Source organism: Microcebus murinus, chromosome 12 (genome assembly GCF_040939455.1).
Source record: "Microcebus murinus isolate Inina chromosome 12, M.murinus_Inina_mat1.0, whole genome shotgun sequence".
Taxonomy (NCBI): domain Eukaryota; kingdom Metazoa; phylum Chordata; class Mammalia; order Primates; family Cheirogaleidae; genus Microcebus; species Microcebus murinus.
Genome location: NC_134115.1, coordinates 72,478,982 through 72,503,733, shown reverse-complemented (window position 1 = coordinate 72,503,733; position 24,752 = coordinate 72,478,982). Strand labels below are relative to the sequence as shown.

Here is a 24,752-nt window from a genome sequence, read left to right as displayed (position 1 = left end):
ATTTATTTCCACATGAGACTATTTGGATTTGGTTTATATTGGGAAACAGTGCTAATTCTTAGGGGCTGAGATTTTGCTGATTCAAAATTCTGTCAAAACATGCATTCAGTAAATTTTTGATTCCTAAACCTAAGTGGGATGAGGATTCCTTGGATTGTAGATTTTTTAATCCTATTTTCCCTGCTGTATTTCTCTCAGCATCTCCAGTATTTAGGAGAATTTGCTAATAAAAAAGGTAAGGTTTTGAGAACTTTAGTTAGGATTATTTTCCTCAGTCTTAGTTAAACATGAATGCATGTTTGCAATAGTTTAGTGAGACCTAGTTCTTATCATTTCAAGTGAGAATTGAGTTTGAATCCTAGTTTTGTTCTTTGGTGAGTTACTTAAATTCTTTGGAACTTAGTTTTTTATCATAAAAGTGAAAATAATACTGCCACCTTATTGGATTATTGTGAATTTTAAATGAGTTAATACCCATAAATTGTTCAGCACAGGCAAGGTGCATTAGTAGATATTATTAGTGAAAAGCTGTTTATTCATTGTGCAGCTGTGTTTTCAGGGGTAGGTAGGCCTGTTCTCCTAGCTTCTTTTTCCTGTTGAACAGTGATTGCATGTTAAGGTCTAGGGGAACCTTCCAGATTATTTTATGGCATGAATAGATGCTTTGGAGTCATTGGTAGAAATAAAAATGCCTTGCGGCTTTTGAAGAGAAACTGTATATTTAAAAATAGATTAGAAAGGCCAGATAACCACAGGGCCACAATCCTTTTACCTCCAGATGATAGCTGCATGTCTTTTCAATAGATGAATCTGTAAGAGTGGTCATTTTACTATGGAAGGGTGAATCCTAGGCTAAATGTATAAACTTCAATTGCCAGAAGTTTGTTACTGTATTCTGAGTAATCAGTTAGACTGAGGGTTTTCATAAAACCTTGTAAAACTCTATCTGTATCTTGAGGAGGGAACCTCGATAATTTGCATGGTAACTATGACCTCCTCAATTTTTTATGGTGGAAGATAGGAGAGGAAGTTGTTTATTATAGTGCACATTTTTAGAAAATCACACTACAACTTACTGTGATTTTGGTAAGAGAGGGAGGATCCTAGTCTATTAGAATAGTGATGAATTTTCCATTGAGTTTAACTATTTTCCTAATGCCTTGAAGGTAAATATTGGCATTTGCAGGTCACTCAACACTAGCTAACAGAAACCTTTCCTGTATGACTACTGCATTTCCCTTTTGGAATGAGTTATGGATGCAAGGTTTTGTTTTGTTTTCCCTTTTAGTAATGTGATGGATTCTGGGTTTGGATATTGTTGTTGTTGTTCAGATGCTAATATCATGCAGTTAGGCAGAGACCTAGGTTTTAACCAGGAGTAAAATAATGCATGTAATTGCAGCGAAAAGGTTTTGCTGTTTACTGTATTTTTTGTTTTGTCTGTTTTTTGTTCTTTCTTTTCCTTTTCCTTTTTTTTTTTTTTTAATTTCAAGGACCCTAAACTACTGTCAATGGCATATTCAGCTGTTGGAAAACTCTCCAGGTGAGTAAACTCTTTTTTAGTGAGAGATATCCTGTTGGTAAACTGAGAATAATTAATGTGGCATTTAATAATGGATGGAGAATACATTTGTTTTGATTCTGAAAGGAAATGCATTTAGTAGTCATAGGTTGTTTAGAAATGTCTTCTTTGTAGTAGGAAAAAGATAGGAGACATTTTAATTTACATTTGAAGGTATGTTACCATATTAAATGGGAGTCTTGTGATGAGATTTTTAACCATATTGTATCATAGTGGGTTACTCTTTTTTTGGTACCCTAGAAACATTTGATTGACCTTAAAGTGTTTTTGTTGCTACTTCTACTAGTCTTTATAATCCCAGTAATTGAGGTTTTTGTAGTGATTCTCTTTTCTGATAGTGTTTATACTTCTGAGTAGCCCTGTTTCCAGAGACAGATTTTTTTTTCCTACTCAGTATGATTTCCTCATTCCAGTTTCTCCTGGTTTCATCTTCCTTCATTATATTTTAAAGCAGGGAGACAGATGTGAAGCATCCTAAGTGGCACCATGTGTTGCTTCTGCCCCAGCACAGGTTTTGTATTGGCCTGTATAGACTAGGTCTTGCTGTCCTGTATCATGCAGGGGAAGAAGCTTCAGGGTTCAGAAGAAAGCCACCCCAGATCAACTGATACAGTCAGTGCAAGGTTGTTGGCAAACATTGTCCCTTTTCTGTTGGCATGAAGTAGCAAAGTCCCTTATTACAATAGGCTTTAATTGAAATTATAATTTGGTCTTAGCTATTTTTTTCATGTTAAAATCAGAAATGTTTATTTTTTTCACGTTAAAATCAGAAATGTTAACTGAATGCATGGAATGCTATAGAGGGAATATCTAGAGAATATATACATTAAGGGTTTTTTTGGATTAGACCATTGAATTAAATGTTTACTTTTAAAACTATTTGGCTCTTGGGAGAGGTAATCTAATGATGGTGACAGTTGTGTTCAGAACTCACTGTGAGTTCAGAAAATTTGTGCTTAGTTTCACTTTCTCCCCTTTTCATCTCATGAAAATTTATTATTACAGTAGTAATGATACTCTTATATTCTCTTGCAGTCGAATGCCCCATTTATTCACTAAGGATATAGCTCTTGTGCAGCAGCTTTTTGAAGCCCTGTGTAAGGTAGGAAAATAGCTGGGAGGTGTATGCTTTCTGTTTTGGATGCTCTCCTGGAAACCCAACAAGGAGGGAAATACTGTTTTTATCATCTGTATAGGAAGAGCCTGAGACTCGACTTGCTATTCAGGAAGCATTATCTATGATGGTTGGAGCTTATAGCACTTTGGAAGGAGCACAGCGAACTCTCATGGAGGCACTTGTTGCTTCGTACTTAATAAAGGTAGGTCTGTGTGAGCTATTATACCTGGTGGTATACACATTTCACATTTTTTTTTTTTTTTTTTTTTTGAGACAGAGTCTCACTTTGTTGCCCAGGCTAGAGTGAGTGCCATGGCGGCAGCCTAGCTCACAGCAACCTCAAACTCCTGGGCTCAAGCGATCCTCCTGCCTCAGCCTCCCGAGTAGCTGGGACTACAGGCATGTGCCACCATGCCCAGCTAATTTTTTCTATATGTATTAGTTGGCCAATTAATTTCTTTGTATTTATAGTAGAGACGGGGTCTCGCTCTTGCTCAGGCTGGTTTCGAACTCCTGACCTCGAGCAATCCACCTGCCTCGGCCTCCCAGAGTGCTAGGATTACAGGCGTGAGCCACCACGCCCGGCCCACATTTCACATTTTTAAGAACAAAATTTAAATTGCTTTCTCCTTAACTGTCTTCGATAATTGAGAGGACTGTTTGCTTTCACTTGGACTGTGGTTTATGATCTGTTTTTAATTCTTCCAAGTGAAAATTTGATTTTAGGAGAGAAGTAGTGGCAGTGATATTTATGTTTAAAGCTTTTTATGTGGGAAAACTGTTCTTAATGCCATGTTCTCTAAGTAGGAAGTGTTTTGTCTTAACTGGTAGCTGAGCTCTGTAGTCCACTGGGGTTCTGTAGTGGACTGTAGTCTACTGTAGTCCTCTGTAGTTCTGTAGGTAACACTGTCAGAGAAAGGCAGAAGAATGAAAGACAAATTCCATATGTCAAAATGAGTATGTAGGAAGTAAGCCTGTATTATTGTACCTGCTCTTTTTCCTTTTGTCCTCTTTCTTTGGGTTTCTTGGGAGTTTGTAGACTTGAATATTTATAGATATATACGTATGTATGTATAATATGTGATATACAAAATAAAATACATATATGCTTTAGTCAGTTCTTTTGGAAGTAGAAAGAGAGGGAGATTAGAAGAGGGAGTGATATCAAAAGTATGGGTGAGATTAAGATAAAGTGTGTCCTAAATTAAACTGACATGATTTAATATTTAATATTGAGGGAATTATTAAAGTTCTGAAAGGTGTCTAGTTTCTGTTGAAATAGGACATGATTAAATTGTGCCATTATATATATTCAGAAAACTTGCTACATAGAGAGTCTTATTGTCGATGCTCCTGATGTCCATTGCTCATGGTTCATGGTCATATGTCATGGACAAAAATGTTTAGGCTTCCTTGGAAGCTCATTAGAATAGAATACCTAAAACTTTGCTTAGGTAACCTTAAGAGGAAGTGTGATGCTTACATAAATGCTTGTAGATACTGGTTCTACTTGTGTAGATCAAATCATGTAACAATATTACCAAGCCAAAGCTAATTTCTTTTCAGAGACTATGTTTAAAGCAGCCAAACTCTAGGCTAATCATATAATTTAGACTAGTCCTTAATATGGTACTCTTTAATGTAGCTCAGGGAATGCTAAATAGCCTGAACACCAGAATGTGTAGGACAGTATATAATGTCTCTCTTACCTTATGTATGTTATATGCTTGAAGAATGACCTGAGGGAAGGTACATGATGATAAAGCTTCAGGATCACTAGGATTCTAAAGCTATGTTCGTTGCTGGTTGAAATTTGTATTCATAGATTATTAATCTAAATTCATTGAATATATTTATATAGTTGAAACTTTGGAGTCAGTTTTAACTGAAGAGCTAATCTGAGAACATTGGAGGTATTTTGTTCCAAATTCATGTGAATTCCAAGTAAACTAACTCTGTTTGTGTTCCCTGCAAAATACCTGAATTTCACTCATGTGACTGATAGTTTGAGAGTTAGAGAGGCAGAGGTGGTGCCCAGAAACTGTCACAGTAACCCTGGCCCTGGGTTTTGGCTGAGGATGGGCATGTACAGAGACATTCTCTAGCTATGGTCTTTGTGGGTCTTCCTGTTTTACTTGGAGGATCCTCTTAAATCATAAAAGTACTCTTTAAGTAATGTCACTATCCAAAATATTTTTAAACAACATAAAGATTTTGAATAAATTATCTGTCTTGATTTTATTGATTTAGACATGTATATTAAAATATCAACCCAAAGTTTTGAATTGTTTATAATTAGAATGACTCATCTTGACTGGAATGAATGGCTGGTTATTGAGTTTTCTTTCTTTTTTTTTTTTTGATGGGGTCTCTGTGTATTTATGTGTCAAATAGCCTGAGGTTCAAGTTCGACAGGTTGCTGTGAAATTTGCCAGCACAGTGTTTCCCTCGGATCATATACCTTCCAGATATTTGCTCCTACTGGCTGCAGGAGATCCGTAAGTTTCAGAGGATATTAATTTGAATTTGGGTTCATTTTAAATTTAGTTGAAAATTACTAAAATTTCTGTTTGCAATGTAGGTCTATGAAATTTTGAAGCAATTTATTAAATAGTTAAAAGTATGGCCTTTGTTATGACAGAGAATTGTCATATACTTATATATTACATAATACTATAGATATTACATGTATATCTATATATAATGTATATGATTTACATGTATGTTTATGTAATATATGATATAGAAAAATGCTTATGAAGTGGTCAAGTGTAAATAAGGTAAATTACATGATTGTATATGGAATATAATTATATCACTAAAAACAGGTCTTACGTAAGGAGAAAAAAGGTTAATGTTGATGGTGTGACATACATACACATGTTGATGGAGTATCATTTTTTATCTAGTAAGATTTTTAGGTGAAATATATATTGAATTTTGTATAAATTATATTACTGCATTTCTAGAGTATATAATGCGCTTTTAAAAATGTTTAAGTGGTTCTGAAATTAGGACATGCCTTTAAAAGTCATATACTTACAATGAGATATATGTATACATATTAAAATGACTCTTATCAAATCTGTTATATATCTTATAGTCAATGACATTGTGAAATCCTGGAAGCACTCTAATACATTTCATAATATTAAACTATTATTACATCTAATATTTAGAATTTTTGCATCCTATAACTGAGATTCTTAAATATTCTTTTCTTTTTTGTTATCAGTGATAGCCTTACCTTGGAGGGTGAAAAGCCCTATCTGTACTGATGAATGGTTTAAATAAAATTATACATCCTTTGATGATTTGAATAGCCTTGCCCATAAACTTAAGGTCCATTAAAAACAAATGGATAATTACATGATAACTGTTTCCATAGTCTAGTTGGAACTGTATGCCCAACTGTATGTCTCAGATGCCATTTATTTTCTTTCCTATAAATTGCATGTATTTTGCTTTGATTGATTTGTTTGGTATTTTAATTGGATATCACAGGTTATTGAGAGGCTCTGACTTTTGACTTCTGATCTTGGCTGTTGCTTCTCATATAGAGCATTTAGATTTGGTTAAAGTGACTTTGGATTGTTAGTCTTGATTCTGGTGCTTCTCGCTTTTTTTTGCATTATTTTCCCAATGACAGGCCACACAGTACTGTGGCTTGGCAGTCAAGATGGCAATTCATGTTAGAGCCAGAATTTAAGTCCAGGAAGTTGGACTTTAAACAGAGCCCTTAACCACTGTGCCTGTCTCTAAGTGCTAAAAATTTTATTTAAAAAACCAAAATCAAAGCATAACTAATTCAACTAACTCAAAGCATAACTAATTTCTTCTGTAGTTTAGTTAAAACTGTCCCAGTCAAATGAAAATCCTCTGGCAATTTGAGGCTTTATTTATTTTAATTTTTTAGAGATGGATTTCCCTATGTTGCCCAGGCTGGAGTGCAGTGGCTTTTCACAGGCATGATCATAGCATATTGCAGCCTCAAACTCTGGCTATAAGCAATCCTCCTGCCTCAGACTCCTGAGTAGCTGGTACTACAGGTGCATGCCACTGTGCCCTTCTCTGAGGCTTTATTTATTCTGTTTTGTTAGCTCTTTGTTGTTAGGAAAACTAGATATAGTTCAGAGGCAAGTAAGGACTTAAAAGATCCTTTTTATAGTATCTGAATAAGATTATTGCTGAGGTCAATCTCTAGGTAGTCTGCAATTAGTTGGGTTTTACATTTTACACAGTAATGTCACTTATCAGTTACCAGTTGTACAGAACTGTAGCTGAATACCATAGTAGTATAAGAGTTTGGGTGGAGTATATAGAACACTGGGAAGTCACTGAATTTTAAAGTATGTATTATAGTTGTTTATGATTTGCCTCTTGCAGGGTAAAGCATACATATAGATATTTACATAATGAATTGCAATACCTGTTTGTTTTTTTTCTGTGGATAAAATTCAAAGATGCAAGTCAGATGACTCTCCAAATCTCATGAAATTTCCAAAAAGAAGTAATTTCTTAAAATGTGTTTTATTGACAATATTTTAGATAGCCAAGAATATATTTAAGACATTTTCTCAGAATTCCATCTGCCAGATTACTGTTCTTATTCTTCAAATGATTGTTTTTTAATTGGTGAAGTTTAATTTTTATTCTTATTTATCTTTCTAAAAGACGAGAAGAAGTTCATGGAGAAGCACAACGAGTATTACGGTGTCTTCCTGGTCGAAACAGAAAAGAAAGTGCTTCTGAGCAGATGCCTTCTTTCCCAGAAATGGTATATTATATCCAAGAAAAGGTATGGCATTTAACTTCACATAATTTGTTTGAATCATATAATGGATGATGAAAATAAACATCCATTTTTAAGTGAAAAAATGTAAACATTAAATGTTGAATTAGTAAAGTTTCTAGCAATGTTAATGTTAATATTTATAATAAGGGTGGTACAAAGTAAGGAGAACCATAATTCTCAATGTAATTGGTATGTTTTGCCTAAATATGAGTTACTTCTAATTCTTTTCATGGTTATCAACATTTTGGCTGTGTTAAAAAATTTTTCCCCTTAGTATGACATGCTTAAAAATTCATTTTCTTTATATTTTTAAGGGTACTCTTCAGGGTACTATAAGTTTAAGGATGCTTCAGGGAGCAGTTTATGCTTTTTCCACTGTGATCATAAGAGAACGTCCCATCTGCTTTTGCAAGCCTCTGCTTTTCAGAGTGTGTTTTGCTGGTAGATTAGAACATTGGCATAATGATTCCCCAGCCTTGACTCTGTCTCACATTTTACGTCAGTGTTTTCCTTGAATATGCTGGAGGATACTGTCATGCCTTTCACCTCTGCTGGTGACCCTGGCTTTTTGCTGGGTAGGCACCTTAAGGGAGTTGGAGGTCAGCATGGAGCAGCATGATTCTGTTTTCCATAGCACAGTCGTTTGTGGTCAGGAGATTCTCTGTGCTCTTATTTTCCTCCTACCTCCATTATTAATGAAAATAACTGGCATGTAGTGGCCTAGGGCGACCATGTCAGTAGATGTCTGGAATGGTTTATTTTTTTTTAAACAAGCCAGTGAAAACATTGCGGGCAGGGAAAGCAACAAACTGTTATTTAGGATGGGAGGGACATGAAAAATCAGCATAATTAATAGGAAAATGTTTTGATTAGAAAAAGACAGAAGCAAACCTTGGACATGTGCTAGAAATACAGTTGTTTTTCAGTTGAGGAGGAGCACATGTGCTCACTTTTTCAGTAATTGTTTGTTTTGGGCTCTCTTAACTTAGGCTTCCCATCGAATGAAAACTCCAGTCAAGTACATGACTGGGACCACTGTCCTTCCATTTAACCCGGCAGCTTTTGGAGAGGTAGAACTTTCATATATTTCTATTTGCTTTTTGTTAAGGTTTTAAAAGATTATGCTACATCCAAGGAGATGTCTGTCATTTTTTGTGTTCTAGGTAAACCCATATTGTGGTGTCATTGTTCTTCACTAGGTTGTTTATTTAAAAAATGTTAATTTGGTAATTGGTATTATTTTAGTTCATAGTGGAATCCATAAATATATTTATCTCTGTGAGATACTTTTTGCGAAAGAACTAGATGCTCTGTAGTGATTACTGTTGGGATTTTGCAGCAAGTTAGACTTGAGTTTTAAAGCCAGCATATTGTTGAGGTTGTTTGGGTTATTTAGTTTTGAAGATTGGAGAGGATTAATTTATAACTGTTATTAAGAGAAATTCTATTTTCTAGATCATTGACTTGCACTAATTAAATTACAAGAGATAATCTTGTTCGGAGTGAGTAAGAATATTCACAGTGAGTTGCTGCCTGTCTTATTTTAGCTATCAAGGAAAGAGCTTCCAGAGGACTCCTTAGTAGCCAGTTTATATTAGAGGTTTTTATAGTGTCATATTCTCTTGTAGATGATTTGAACCTGTTTTCTCAATTCTTGTGTCAGTGGAGATTAAACGCAATTGGAAATACAACAATAGGCCATTTGCCCCAGATTTATGCCTAATCACATATATATGGCTTTTAAAAAGTAATAAGTTTCATTGTAATTTTCAGACTTTAAAAGTTAAGTTTGTATTTTAATTCCGTTAAAAATACTCTTTGGATTTGTGAAAGCTTATTGTATAAGTTTTGTTCCATTGTGTTAATTTAGTTGACATATTGAGTCATATTTTTGGGCTTCCATGAGGATTGGAATAGCTTTATGAAGGAGGGTGGGTGAATCAAAACTGGAAAATGTCACTTTGAAGAGTATCCTCCTACACTGACTTTTTGAGAAGCTTAACTGGTATTCCTCTTTCTTTTGTTTTTAGATAGTTTTATACCTGCGCATGTGCTTAGCTCACAGCGCGGGGGTGGTGCCCACCTCTCAGAGTTTGGCTGATATGCAAGATCACGCCCCAGCCATTGGACGCTATATACGGACTTTAATGTCAGGCAGCCAGGCGACATCTTCATCATCCTCTAATAAGAGTGGGGAAACCAACCCTGTTCAGATTTACATTGGCCTGCTTCAGCAGTTGTTAGCAGGAGTTGGAGGTAGGAAGTCGTGATACTGAGGAAAGACATTAAAGCATTTAAGCAAAAGTCTAATTTTAAACTCAGCTAAGAATTTATAGCAAAATTATTCTCTCTCCACTTCTGTAACTGAACATCAGTCTGTGTTTCTTTTCTAAACTTATCTGATTCATTCTTGATACAATTATTCTGTCTTCAGAAAGAAATACTGACAATAGATAATATTAATATATTTTTACTTTGGAAGTGTGTGTGAAGAACAAGATCTCCCTTTTTATAGATAACTAATTCATAAATTTGCTGTATTGAAGTACATACTATATTTAGGTTGTGTAATTTGGGGTTTTTTTTGGTAGAACTGTGAGGGAATGTGTGCTGAAGCAGTAGCCTTATACATTAAAGGAATTTCGTGATCCCTGTATGTTCATTGCTTTTCTTGAAATTTAAAATGGTACTGTATTCTTACTTAGGTTTGCCAGTTATGTACTGTCTGTTGGAAGCTGTGTCAGTGTATCCAGAAAAACTGGCTACCAAATTTGTAGACAAAACAGAATGGATAAAGGTATGTCCTGTGCATGTATATTTTTCTTTGATCCTGTATATTTCATACTTTAACCCCTTGATTTCTTTTTCTTACCAATGTTCCTATGACCTTTTCTGCCTTTAGCTCATTTTGAGAACCACCTCATTATCAAACACTTACTAGGAAGTATGTATGTCAATATATTAATATCTCATTGACCCATCTGGGTGAGAGTGGGAGATGAATTGAGTCATATGAGTATAAAATAATTCCTTTTCTGTTTCCAAAGTTTTTTTAAAAAGTAAGCAATAGATTTCTATAGTTTAAATTAAAAAATGTATAAAATGTCTCCTCTCTACAACCATCTCCCACCTATCCAAATCCCCCCAACTTTCTCCCTCATATATAAGAATCACTTCACTGACTTATGACATACTTTCTAGAGTTTACTTATGCATATACATGTAAAAATATGCATTTTTAATTTTTCTCCTTTCTTTTACACAAAAAGCATACTATTCACGCTATTTTGTACCTTTAACTTAACCGTAGAACTTGGAGCTATTCCTCTATACCTATAGAGAGAGCATCCTCTTTAACAGCTTCATCATTTTTCATTGTATGAATGTACTATAATTTACTCTAGATCTTTATTAATGGTCATTAGAGTACTTCCATTCTGCTGCAATGAATAATCTGTCATTTTGCATATGGGGAAGAGTATGTGTTTTAGATGGATTCCTCAGAAGTGGAATTACTAGGTCAGAGCACATGTGCTTTTATAGTTTTGATAGATAATGCCATACCCTCCATGCAGGTGGTACTAGTTTACATTTCCACCAGCCATGTATGAGGGTGTTCTGTCCCTTGGTCACATCAAAAGGGTTGCCAGGATTAGCAAATAAAAATACAAGATGCTCAGTTAAATTTGAACTTCAGAGAAGCAGTGAATACTTTTTTTAGTACAAGTATAGCCTGTTCAGTTTTGTGTATCTCTTCTGCTACGTAATATAATTCTTTTTGGAAGATGGCAGCTTGAATTATGATAAAATGTACAGATTTTATCTTTAAGTGTGAAAATATGAATGTAATTTGCCAAGAGGTGAGAGTTTTGCACTTTTCTGGAAAATCCGATCTCATGAAATTGCTTCTAGTTTAAAAATGCTTTTTATTCTTTATGAATATTTGCTGATTTTAAAATGATTTTATAGTTTTGTTTTTTTTTTTTGAGACAGAGTCTCGCTTTGTTGCCCAGGCTAGAGTGAGTGCCGTGGCATCAGCCTAGCTCACAGAAACCTCAAACTCCTGGGCTAAAGCAATCCTCCTGCCTCAGCCTCCCGAGTAGCTGGGACTACAGGCATGTGCCACCATGCCCGGCTAATTTTTTCTATATATATTAGTTGGCCAATTAGTTTGTTTCTATTTATAGTAGAGACGGGGTCTAGCTCTTGCTCAGGCTGGTTTCAAACTCCTGACCTTGAGCAATCCGCCCGCCTCGGCCTCCCAGAGTGCTAGGATTACAGGCGTGAGCCACCGCACCCGGCCGATTTTATAGTTTTTGAGCTTTGATCTCTTAGATCAGGGCTGTCATACTGTGGTCCAAGGGCCATATATGGCCTCCTCCTGTTTTTGAGTGGCCTGCAAGCTAAGAATGGCTTTTATATTTTTAAAAGTTTGTAAAAAGTATCAAAAGACAACTAACATTTAATGGCATGTGAAAATTATAGCATTCATGACATTCTGTTGGAAGATAGCCACGCCCATTCCACATACATTGTCTGTGGCTGCTTTTGCAGGGCAGTGGCAGGATGTAGTAGTTGCAATAGAGACCGAATGGCCCACAATGCCTGTTTGACCCTTTATGGGAAAAGTTTACTGGCCTCTGTTTTAGATCATCTGTGTATTAATTTGTCGTGTTTTCTACTTATGTATCTTTAATTGAAAATGTACCTAAGATTTTGGTATATTGAATTGCTTTCATTTTGTTTTCAAACAATAGCTTGTGTTTTTTGTCATGGATGCCAATAGATTGAACATTATAATATATAATTTATTCTTTTAATTTTAAATGTTAGATACTGTCAACAGGAAGATGGTTATATATAACGTATATATTTATTTTTCTGTACCACTCAGAGTCTGATGAATAGCAGTAAAGAAGAAATGCGTGAACTGGCAGCATTGTTTTATTCTGTGGTGGTATCAACAGTTTCGGGAAATGAGTTAAAGTCAATGATAGAACAGCTTATAAAGACTACAAAGGACAATCATGTATGTTATCAGTTTTGTCTTTGTTCTTTTTTGTGGGAGATAGGGTTTTACAAAAGAATGTAGCCTATTTTTAGTTTTTATGTTCTCATTTGTAAAATAACAAATACGTTTTTTTTATGGTAAAGATTAAATGAGGTAGGTAATACATTGCTTCAGTCAGTTCATTTTACAAATATGAGTGCTGTGCCTGTTAAGCACTGTTTTAGGTGCTGGGAATACAGTGGTGAGTAAATACATGAGAATGTCTAGTACTGCATGGCGCTTAGAACCTACAGCCATAACACCCAGAACAAACCCAGTCTCGTCTGATCTTGCAAGCTAGGGAGGGTCAGGCCTGGTTAGTATTGAAGGGGGGAGAAATGTTTCCTTTTTTCTTCCATATTATTGCTGCTTACCATTGTGCCCATGAAAAAACAAACTTTGCTTTCAAATAGTTTATTGGCTGCCTTGTATTTAGAGGTTTTAGCAATTAGAAATAGGATCTGTTCATTGTATTTTATTGGCAGTAAGGAGAAATTATGCTTGCAAATTATGATACTGTACTTATATAAGTGCTTTAAGCTGGAAGAAAGGGTGGGTGCTGTAGGAGCATGTAAGTGAGTCACCTTACCCAGAGTTGGAGTGGGTGTGGGATTAAGGAACATAAATCTTGAAGGTGGATCAAGACTCAGCTTAACTTCTCAAAATTCTCTGTGTTAGAAATTTAAGGTTTCTGCTGTTTCTTAAACTTGGTTCATTAACATCCAGTGGAACCTCAAGTGCTCACTTGATTTTTTGGCTTTATGTTTTATTGGAGAGCTGATTCTAATAAACAATTATTTCAGTATATTCTTGCACACGTGCGAGAGAGCCAGAGACATACACTATTGTGTTGTTGAATTTAGAGCCCAGAGATACAGCACGGTTCCTTGCTTGCATTGGGATTCACAGTGGGAAGATATTTGGCTAAAAAGAAGCAACAAGACCCAGAGAGAAATGCTGATTTCCTGCCTGAACAAGAGGAACTCATTCAGAGTGCCACAGAAACAATAGGTAATTAATATCTTTATGCTGACTCAGATGTTGCAATTTCTGAATTATGTTAAATTTTAATACGGTATTTCTTTTTATAACATTGCACTTTAAAGGCACAGGCTTTTCCATAAAAACTTACTTGATGCTGAATAAATTCTATAGTTTTAATAACAATGAAAGTACTCTATTTTTTGTGTATATTTTTTTCTACATGCTTTCATATAACAGGAATGATTCTGTTATGGGAAAAAATTTATACATTCAGAAGAATACTCCTCTGTTGCCATGGTGTCTCATTACTGAATAAATGTTAACAAATTGTCAACTAGAAGATATTATAGACTTTGATTTTATTTTGCTTTCTTTTAAAAAAATCTTGACTACATTGCTGGTTGCTTTGGATCACAAGGATAACAGTATATCATTCTCTGTTTTATCTAAATGTGCTTACAGGCTCATTTTTGGATAGTACATCGCCCCTCCTGGCAATTGCTGCCTGTACAGCTCTGGGTGAAATTGGGAGAAATGGTCCTCTCCCAATCCCAAGTGAGGGATCTGGCTTTACCAAATTGCATCTTGTAGAAAGCTTACTAAATAGAATACCCTCCAGTAAAGAAACAAATAAGGCAAGTTTCTTTCTTTTTTCCTTTCCTTTTGGATTTCTTTCTGTTCATAAATGAGCAAAACCAAATTATAATGAGGATAGGTGGCATTGCAGTTGGAAGAAGGATTTAATGTCAAAAAGAGCAATTAAATTATATAAGAAGAAAGTCTCAATGTTTACTTTTGAGTTAGGAATGATTTGTGTACAGCCTTCGTGTACATCTTTTGAACCAGTATTCTAATTTAGGCCTTTATTAAGACTTTGAATGAAGTATTAGATTCATCAAGAGATCTTTTTTTGTCATGCAGAAGGTGAATAATAAAATATTAAGTACTTTTACAATCTTCACAATTTTAGACCAAATCTAAATCTTAATCTCCTAAAGGCAGTTTGTTTTTAAGAAGACTGGGCATTAGTAAGCAGTGTGTGTAATCTGAGGGAGAAGATATTTATGTTTTTTAGTTTTAGTTAAGTATATTCATAGACTTTAAAATATATTCTTTATGATAAAAGCACTTCAGTGTTGGAGGTATAAGATGATTTAATGAGCAGAAATATCAGTTTACTACAAGTTTAATAAAGATGAGAGAAGATCACATAGTTTAATTTTTGTTAGTTATTACTAACTAATAATTGCCAACCATTGGCAAACACTTGTAATGTGCCAGGGAGTGTACTAAGCACTTTTCATACATTAATTAATTTGCAAAAGGAAGGGCTAGTGAAGTTGGCACAGTTGTCATCTCCGTATAAGATAACCTGAGGAAATAGAGTCACAGTGAAGTGAAGGAACTTGCCTAAGGTTGCACACCTGTAAAGGCTCCTGAAATAGTTGAGGTGTGATGTGGTCCTAGATCCTCTGGACCCAGAAACCTATATTTTTAATCATTATAGTTTCAAAGTTAAGCCTAGGTGTAGGCTTTCTTGTTTCTTCTTTGCAGCCATGGATCCTCAATGGACTCAGTTTTATGTATTTTTTGCCTCCAGTGTCTTATAGACATACTTCTGTGAAATTGGATGCTTTTATGAAGGCTTATGCATTGGTGCATTAGTTAGAGTGCTCCTGCCTGTCATCTCATTTTGGAAACAATGTTCTGTGGTAAAGCTCTTATATACTTTGTTTAAAAGAAAAAAATTCTGTTTTCTTCCAGATGAAAGAACGAGCAATCCAAACACTGGGATATTTTCCAGTTGGGGATGGAGATTTTCCTCACCAGAAACTCCTCTTGCAAGGTCTGATGGATTCTGTGGAGGTATTTATATTGCTATCTGATTGTCAGTTATTCAAGCAAAGGCATTTTTTAGGTGTAGTTTTGCATGCTATAAGATTTTTGATTAAACTTTTACTCATTTATTCGCTATATACTTAATTATGAGTGCTAGCTTAGGGCTCTTCACTGTGCTAGGCATAGCATTGACTAAATCACCTATGAAGGAAAGACCTTTTCTCATAATTTTTGAGTAAAGCACAGTGTATTAGGGGTAAAAGGGGAAACCTACCCCATCAGCCAGATGTGGGGAGTGGGTGCTGGTATACTAGTTGCTCTCAAGTCTGATGATTTAGTTCTGTCCTCTAGATATCTGGAATAGTGGGGAAAACCTGCAAGTAGGCAGTGCTAATACAGTGTGGTCAGTGTCTTAGCATGGCCTGATCTGACCCTTGGCCCCTGCCTAATCTGGCCTTCATTCTTGACATTCACTCACATTTTCGTATACCAGTCTCTTTGGCCTTCATTGCATTGAGCTTTTGAAAGCCCCATACTTCCTTCTTTCTCAGATGATTGCTGTGCTCCTTGAGAAGCCTTCCCTGACCCTTCAGACTCTAGGGTAGATTCTTTAGTTATTTGTGCTATCATGACTCTCATATTTTTCACAGCATTGATGGGTTTCTAACTGCCCACTAGACTGAGGGCAGTGTCTGTTTAGCCCACTGTTACAAAACAAGTGCCTAGCAGTGTGATTGGTAATGGTAGGACCTTAGTAAATATTGGTAGAGTAAGTAACTGAATGGACATTTGCATAGAAGGCAGTGGAATTACAAGGGAAGGTGCATTTTTTTTTTTTTTTTTTTTTTTGAGACAGAGTCTCACTTTGTTGCCCAGGCTAGAGTGAGTGCCGTGGCGTCAGCCTGGCTCACAGCAACCTCAAACTCCTGGGCTCGAGTGATCCTCCTGCCTCAGCCTCCCAGGTAGCTGGGACTACAGGCATGCGCCACCATGCCCGGCTAATTTTTTATATATATATCAGTTGGCCAATTAATTTCTTTCTATTTATAGTAGAGACGGGGTCTCGCTCTTGCTCAGGCTGGTTTTGAACTCCTGACCTTGAGCAATCCGCCCGCCTCGGCCTCCCAAGAGCTAGGATTACAGGCGTGAGCCACAGCGCCCGGCCGGGAAGGTGCATTTTTGCCAGGGAGAGTTGATGCAGGTTTTTTGAAGCAGAGTTTGCTGCTAGCCCTTGAAGGACGGGGAGGGAGGAGAGAGGAGAGTTGAAGCTAAGGGCTGAGGCAGCTGAATGAGAGAAATGATGTTAAAATTCAGGCCTCTAGATGTTTAATTCAGTATTTTTAAAGTGAATTATTTTGGATTATAAATTATACCTATGTCACGTTCTCCCTGTATCAGGATGTCACTGACATTGTAACCACTTAGAGATAAATGTATGATGTCTACTTTTTCATCTTTTTTCTTTTTTAAATCCATGAGAGAGGTGAGTTTCTTCTAGTTTTTTAAAAATAAATGAAGGCTTCTCTGGATTCTTAACTTGCTTTTGATGCCATTATTTTTAGAGTTTAGACATACAGAAATACACAAAATGCTAGAAACAGGAATAAGGTGGAGAGATGAAATGATAAGAATGGATGAAAATGCGAGAATAGAAGTGGAATGTCTTCACAGTCAACTAGAACAAATTGCTAAAGTTTTTTTTTTCTTTTAACTTTTTATTTTTTTAATTGATGCATAATAGTTGTACATATTTATAGGGTACATGTGACACTGTACAAGCATATAGTGTATAATGATCAAATCAGGGTAATGGGGATATCATTACCTCAAACATTTATCATTTCTTCATGTTGGAAGCATTCCAAATATGCTCTTCTAGCTATTTCAAAATTAGTCACACTATTCTGCTGCCAAACACTAGAACTTATTCCTTTTATCTAAGTGTATTTTTGTACCCATTAACCAATCTTCTTCATCCCTTTCCTCCTCCACCTCTCCCCCTACCCTTCTCAGCCTCTGGTAACTAACGTTCTATTCACTATCTCATTGAGATCAGTTTTTTTAGCTTCCAGATATTAGTGAGAACATGTGATATTTGTCTTTCTGTGGCTGGCCTATTTCAGTTAACATATGTCCTCCAGTTCCATCCATGTTGTAAGTGACAGGATTTCATTCTTTCTGTGGTCGAATATTATTCCGTTGTGTCGTATACCACATATTTGTATCTGTTCACCTGTTGGTGGATACTTAGGTTGATTCCATGTTTTGATGTAGATATTGTGAATAGTGCTGTAATAAACATGAGAGTGTAGATATCTCTTTGATAAACTTATTTCCTTTCTTTTGGATGTGTATACCCAGCACTGGGATTGCTGGATTATATAGTAGTCATATTTTTAGTTTTTGAGAAACCTCCATACTGTTTTCCATTACAAGTTTACATTCTCAGCAACTGCATGCGAGCATTCCCGTTGCTTTGTATCCTTGCCAATATGTGTTATTTTCTGTCTTTTTGATAATAGGCATTTTAACTGGGGTGAGATGATATCTCATTGTAGTTTGTTTTTTTTTGAGACAGAGTCTCGCTTTGTTGCCCAGGCTAGAGTGAGTGCCATGGCATCAGCCTAGCTCACAGCAACCTCAAACTTCTGGGCTCAAGCAATCCTTCTGCCTCAGACCCCCCCTCCCCCCCCAGTAGCTAGGACTACAGGCATGCACCACCATGCCCGGCTAATTTTTTCTATATATTTTTAGTTGGCCAATTAATTTCTTTCTATTTATAGTAGAGACGGGGTCTCGCTCTTGCTCAGGCTGGTTTCGAACTCCTGACCTCGAGCAATCCTCCCTCTTCGGCCTCCCAGAGTGCTAGGATTACAGGCGTGAGCCACCGCGCCCAGCCACTCATTGTAGTTTTCATTTGCATTTCTCTGATGATTAGTGATGTTGAGCAATTTTTCATATACCTATTGGCCATTTGTATATCTTCTTTGAGAAATGTCTCTTCGGATCTTTTGCCCATTTTAAATTGGATTACTTGCTTTTTTTGTTATTGAGTTGCGTTCCTTCTTTATTCTAGTTATTGATCCCTTGTCATTTGGATAGTTTATAAATATTTTCTCCTGCTCTACAAGTTGTCTCTTTGCTCTGTTGAATGTTTCCTTTGATGTGCAGAAGCTTTTTAGCTTGAGGTAATCCCATTTCTTGAAATTCATTGAGCTGCCTTAGAAGGCTATTTTTAATTCCCTGAGAGATTACATATCTATATCACTCCAGGGTTGGTCACTGGTGCCTAATTTAGTCTGATTGGTTAGGTCTTATTTTCTTGAATGTTCTTGATACTTGTGAGTTTTCGTTGATGTCTGGGTATTGAAGAGTTAGGTATTTCTTCCAGTCTTCAGTCTGGCCTTGTTTGTACTTGTCCTTCTTCAGAGGACCTTTCAAGAATTCAAAGGGGAATTCACTGAGTTCCCTAAGCATGTGGTCACTACAGCCATCTCAGCACTGGAAGGGACCCTAAGCCTAGGCATGCTGCAAGTCTTACAGACTTTTAGGTACTAATTCCCCACACCCTCCCAACAGTGGACTTAGGGAAGATAAGGAAGAATTTTCTGGGTTCCCAGGCAAAGTCCCTTGCTCTCTTACTTCTCTTTGCCCCAGGAGGAAACAGTCTCTCGGTGCTGGGCTGCCTGGAGTTAGGGGAGGGGTGATGTGGACATTCCTGTGGCTTCCACAGTTGGTATTGTGCTGCTTGGTTGCACCCAAAGCCTATGGCCGCCAAGGCCAGCACAGGCCTGTGGTTCACCGAGGGCTTGCAGCAGCTTCTGCTGGATTGCCACTGATGTTTATTCAAGGCCGGAGGCCACTTTAGTCAGCACGTGATAAAGCTGGTGGGACTCAGGTTTATCCCGCTTGTGGCAGTGGATTCCCCTCTGGCCTAGGGCTGGTCTAAATAAATGCTCCCTCTTTGGACAGTGGTAACATTTTGCCTTGTGCTGTGTCCCACTGTGACAGGGTGGCACTGAGTTCCAATGCAAAGTCCCACATTCACTTTCCTATCCCTCCCACAAGCACACAGATTCTCTCTGGGCTGTGCTGCCTGGGATTATGGGAGAGGTGGTGTAGGCAATGTATCTTTCTTACTCCATTCTTGTTATTATGCTCAAACCATGTTCTTGTTAGAGTAGGTACTGCGATCTCGCACCTGATTTTTTCATTCTTCTGAGGATGCTTTCTTTTGTGGATATGTTTGATGTTTCTATAGGGGAGGGGGTGTGATGGGGAGGGTTCTGCTTGGCTATCTTGCTCCACCTCCTCCCTCTTTTAACTTTTTATTATGGGGAAAAAAAATCTGTGTGCCTGTTCTTATTTATTTGACCCCCGACCACCCTCTTTATTTCTGGAATATTTACAGCAAAGTCTAAATATCATCCATAAATGTAGTTGTGGAGTTTTGTTTTTATTTTTAATGCCAACTATGTTGTGATTAACTATAAGGAAATATAGGTAAAACAGGCACATAACATGAATCCCTAATAAGGATCCTTTGTGTTGAAATACCTTTTCTCAGCTTGAAGTTGCCAGGAGAAGCTTTTGACCTGGGAAGCTGTAGGACTAAAGCCTTTAAATCCTTTTTTCCTGAGACTGGGAAGCATGTGGTATTAACACTTGACACCTCATCAAATCTAGAGCATTTAGTTTATTGAGCACAGGAATGTCAAACTGTGTATGCTTTTGTAGAGTCACTGTTCCCATATCCCCCATATGCTGTCTGTTTTTCATTATTTTCTCATTCCTCCTATTCTTAGATTTCTTTCAATTCATAGTAAACAGAAAAATACCAAAGGAAACTAAGGCAGGTCCAGTTTCAGGGTGGATCAGTGACTCATACTTGTGAAGCATGTCAAAATTTCTAAATCAAATTTTAAAATATTTGAGTTTGTACTGTATAAAATGTTTTAACGTCTGACTTTTGAGACAATTTCAAACTTATAGTCAAGTTGTAAGAATAGTATAAGAAACTTCTATGTACCCTTTATCCAGATTTCTCAAATTTTAACGTTTTACATTTGCTTTATTATTCTGTATTTTTTCCTGAACTATTTACAAGTAACTTGGAGATATCCTATAATTTACGAGTGCGAAGAGTTAAATAAGTGTAAATAAATTTTAGTAGTATAATAGCTACTATTTAGTATAATAGCTACTATTGTGCAGTTACTACAATCAGGCGTACTGTATATAAGTTTTGTATACATTAACCTCATTTAATCTTCAGTCTGATGATTTGGGTGATGATATTATGTTGATTTTATGAAGTTGTTGAGGTTCAGAGAAGTTTAAATAAGGGTATGTAGCTGGTGAGAGACAGAGCTAGAATTTACACTGAGATCTGTGTGTCTTTAACGACGGGTTGCCATGCCTTCTTGGGAGAACCATATTGTGCTTCCAAAGATTAAAAATCACTGCTTAGCGGTTCTCTTCTGAGGGTAAGAAGGGCAGCCCAGACTTGGAAAAAGATCTTCAAGTCATTCTTACTTTCTCCATTCCCTCATCCTACCCCAGTTTTGAACCATTAAGTTAGCTGAAAGCAAGCTGGGGAAAGAGTGGAAACAAAAGTGTGCTCAGAAACAAGATATTAAGCAGCCTTTCTGTAGAAATGGATGTTTTTGGGAAATGTTTTCTTATTCGTGCCTTTTGCTTTCTTCATTTCAGGCCAAGCAGATAGAACTTCAGTTCACTATTGGTGAAGCCATTACCAGCGCTGCAATAGGAACTAGTTCTGTGGCTGCCCGAGATGCCTGGCTAGTGACTGAAGAAGAATACACTCCTCCTGCTGGTACCAAATATTTGGCTAATTAATTTATAATTATCAAGTAACCTTTTTCTGTTTTCTTTATCACACTTGAAGCAAAAAAAAAAAACCCAAAACCAAACATTCCTCTTTTTCAAATATTTACATCTGTCCTACCAATTTGGTTCAGTCAAGAAAAATAACTGACTTAAAGAAGAGTGAACGTGAAATTAATGAGAACTTTTTCTGTCCTTTGGCAAGCAAGCAGAGGAGTTAGCTTTTGGATTTCCCTCAAGCTTGTGCTCTTCTCATGAGGATTGTTGTATTTAGCCAGTTTCAGAATTGGAGGTATAGCAGTTTCCAAATTGTGCGTCCCCTAATCCTTTAGTACGTAATTAAGCTTCAGTGCCTTCTGCCAGTGTTCAGATGCACTGGCTTTTAGGACTACATAGTTGGAGCAGCATGTAGTTTCTGACCATATGTTACAGATATTATCATTTCAAATATGTTGTGCTTTGATTTGAATTTGGAATTGAAAATATATTTCACTATTTGAACCAGAATTAAAAAAAATCTTTAAAAGAAAAAATCTCCAAGTTTTTATATTGTATTTTTGAGGTTGGGGAAGTAAGAAATTAGTGTTCTCATGGTATAACAATTCCATTGTGAATTGTATTCCATCGTGAATACATTAATTTAGTTATTGCACTTAGTGTTATAGTTAACATTTCACTCTGCAGTAATGTGTTCACATATTTAATTAGCCACCATAAAGAGCTTTAAAGGAAATAGAAAAACACACTTTTGCTTGCACTCTAATTAGGAGAACTGTGGATTGATGGAAGCTGAATTAGAGTCAGCTCTTTGAGGCTTTTCTTTGAACACCTATGAAGCAAGGCAAGGAGAAATTTGTATAGAAGGAAGAAGACACTCAAGGCGCAGGGTATTGTTAACAAGAAGACAACCAAACCTGCAGTAGAAACTGCCAGATTCACGTGAGAGGTGATAATGGAGGCTCGATGGAGGGAGAGCTCACACAGAAGAGTGGATCTTCTATGAGAGGCATGTTTCTGAGTCTGTGGGTTTTTACATAGTGACTTATGCAAATAAAGGTTAATAGAGAGGTATCTGTGCTAGTCTTTATACTTCTGGACTTCTCTGTGTTGCCTCAGACTCTTCTTGGAAGATTGGGTTCTGTGTGGTTTTACTCATTCAAAAGAATCTCAAATTGTCCATTAAATGATGAGGTTCTCCTGTTTTTGTCTGTTTAGGGAAAGGAAAACAAAATATCGATGAATGTTTGACCTAAATTTTGATCATAACGTGTTCTATATGTCATTCTCATCTGAATGCTACCCATCTTTTTTATGTTCATATTTGTTCTAGTTTGTTATAAGCCAGTTAGGGCCTGGGTCTTAGACATCTTCATATCTCTAGCATGTAAGGCCTGGCACACTGTAGGAATCTAAATAAGGTCTTGTTAATTTGGTAATTGTAGTCGCCCAGATAGCGGAACTCTAGGCGGCTAGAGTTGTGGTTAAGGGAAAATAAAAAAGGGGTTCTGTGTGATTATCTGAGAACTAGAGTGATGGGATTAGTGAGGAGCTGTGAAGGGGTGACTGATGTGGGGAAGTCAGCTGTGTCATACCTGCTAACAGGTCATTTAAGATGAGGGTTGAGATAGTTGGATTTAGCCACCGGAAGGTAATTGGTGACTTTCTTGAGTAATTTTTGTGGAGAAGAAAAGAAAAGAAAAGAAAAAGGATGATTTGGAGTGGGCTCAAGAAAACTTAGGAGAAAAGAGTTTGACCGTGCACATAGACAACTATTTTGAAGGGTTTTAATGTAAAACCGTGCTTCTTGACTGGAGGAATGAGATATTTGCCCCACAGGGGACATTTGGTAACATCTGGACACCAGGGAGAGAGGGTGCTACAGGTCTCTAGTGGGTAGAGGCGATGGGTGCTGCCGGACAACCCTGCAGTGTACAGGACAGCTTTCCGCAACAAACAGTCATCCAGCCAAAATGGCATAGCGTTGACGATGAGAAACTTGGAAATATCAAAGGAAAGGAGAAAAAACTATGGTAGCTGAAGAAAGCGAAGTCAAAAGAGGTTTGTTTGTTAGTTTCTAGATGGAAGATGACAAGGATCTAGTAGAGAAAAAAAGATTGCAGAGACTAGAGAGAGTGGGGATGATTTTTCATTCTGGGGAACTAAAGTTACCTGAGTACCTTTGACAGGTTATTTAGCTTATGCTGGGTTCTATAGTGAACCATTATTGATTCCTGCAGCAGCTTATTTAAACATCTTAGTCATTGGGATTTTAGCATGTTATAGGATTGTTGTATTGAGTCAACGGTGATTTAAATTTAGTCTTTTCAGGAAACTATATTGAATTATTTTTATTGTTTCTTATTTTTCTTTGCTTTTCCCCAGGAGCTAAAGTGAATGATGTGGTTCCATGGGTGTTGGATGTAATTTTAAATAAACATATCATCAGCCCCAACCCACACGTGAGGCAAGCGGCCTGCATCTGGCTCCTTTCCCTTGTGAGGAAGCTAAGTACCCACAAAGAGGTGAAGGTAAGCCATGCTATGTATGTGATCAGCTCTGTTGGAAACTACACTTTTTATAAGTGAAAGGTAGGTAGGAAAGCATATGAAGGTGAGAGTCATTAACCGATAGCAGATATTTTGAACATGAAGGGGTGAAGGAAGATGGCCTGATATATATTGGCTATAAGATGATTCCAAACTTGGGAGGTATAAAGTCAGAATTGCTAAGGATGGGGAGGCTCAGACTGGGGCAGAGGTCAGCTTGCATGCGTTAAGAGTACCTGTTGGTGGTACAACTTCAGGTAATTTGGTCTACTTGTACAGCTGAGAGCACAACACTGTTTGTGACTGCCTTGAATCAGAAGACTTTAAGAGTCTGACACCCTGAGAGCGAGATTCTTTGCCAAAGAGGGAAAGTTTCAGTATTCTAATGCCTCTTTTCTTCTTTCAGTCTCATCTAAAAGAAATTCAAAGTGCGTTTGTTTCAGTTCTGTCAGAACATGATGGTATGTTGTTGACAAATATTAGATTTCTAAACTTTATTAAACTTGTATTTTAAATTTCAAAAAAGTCTGGATTTGTGAAAATAAAACTCTTTGAGCTATGTGGTAAAAAAATTAAACCTTGTTTATTAATGTTAAGGGTAAGCATTACATTAGTGGCTAAAAAACAAATAATTTCTGGTTAGGGTACAGGAAACTCAAATTCTTATTTATTTATAAATTAGAACATGTTCTTCACCATTCTATTTAAAATGGAGCTGAGGCCTTCTTTAACATTAATATCTCTACTAAGTAATAGCTTTCTTCTACGTCTGATTACTTTTCCTCTCTGATTTAAGTTAGGAGAAAGTGGATGTATATATGTTAGACATTTAAATAGTAGCTTTGTTTCATAGCTCATCTTATATTGACTTTTCATTTTTGAAAAATTAGATGTGGGTATATTAAAATCCTGTGAGGCTATTTATCTCTGTGTATGACTGACAGTCCATGGATATTCTGTCATTCTGCACTGTTCAGGGACACTGTGTGGAT

General features: G+C 36.7%; 1 protein-coding gene across 5 annotated transcripts in view; it reads left to right on the top strand.

Moving 5' to 3' along the window:
- Positions 1-24,752, top strand: part of ECPAS (Ecm29 proteasome adaptor and scaffold) — a 110,412-nt gene that overhangs the window by 59,588 nt on the left and 26,072 nt on the right. For all 5 annotated transcript variants that reach the window (XM_012736714.3, XM_076008918.1, XM_012736712.3 and 2 more), the window contains 15 exons: positions 1,494-1,543; positions 2,618-2,684; positions 2,779-2,901; positions 5,094-5,197; positions 7,374-7,497; positions 8,484-8,564; positions 9,525-9,750; positions 10,200-10,291; positions 12,389-12,523; positions 13,408-13,555; positions 13,991-14,163; positions 15,293-15,394; positions 21,080-21,203; positions 23,597-23,742; positions 24,167-24,221. In XM_012736714.3, the coding sequence (XP_012592168.3) occupies positions 1,494-1,543; positions 2,618-2,684; positions 2,779-2,901; positions 5,094-5,197; positions 7,374-7,497; positions 8,484-8,564; positions 9,525-9,750; positions 10,200-10,291; positions 12,389-12,523; positions 13,408-13,555; positions 13,991-14,163; positions 15,293-15,394; positions 21,080-21,203; positions 23,597-23,742; positions 24,167-24,221 (1,750 nt within the window). The remainder of the gene's footprint in view (positions 1-1,493; positions 1,544-2,617; positions 2,685-2,778; positions 2,902-5,093; positions 5,198-7,373; positions 7,498-8,483; positions 8,565-9,524; positions 9,751-10,199; positions 10,292-12,388; positions 12,524-13,407; positions 13,556-13,990; positions 14,164-15,292; positions 15,395-21,079; positions 21,204-23,596; positions 23,743-24,166; positions 24,222-24,752) is intronic.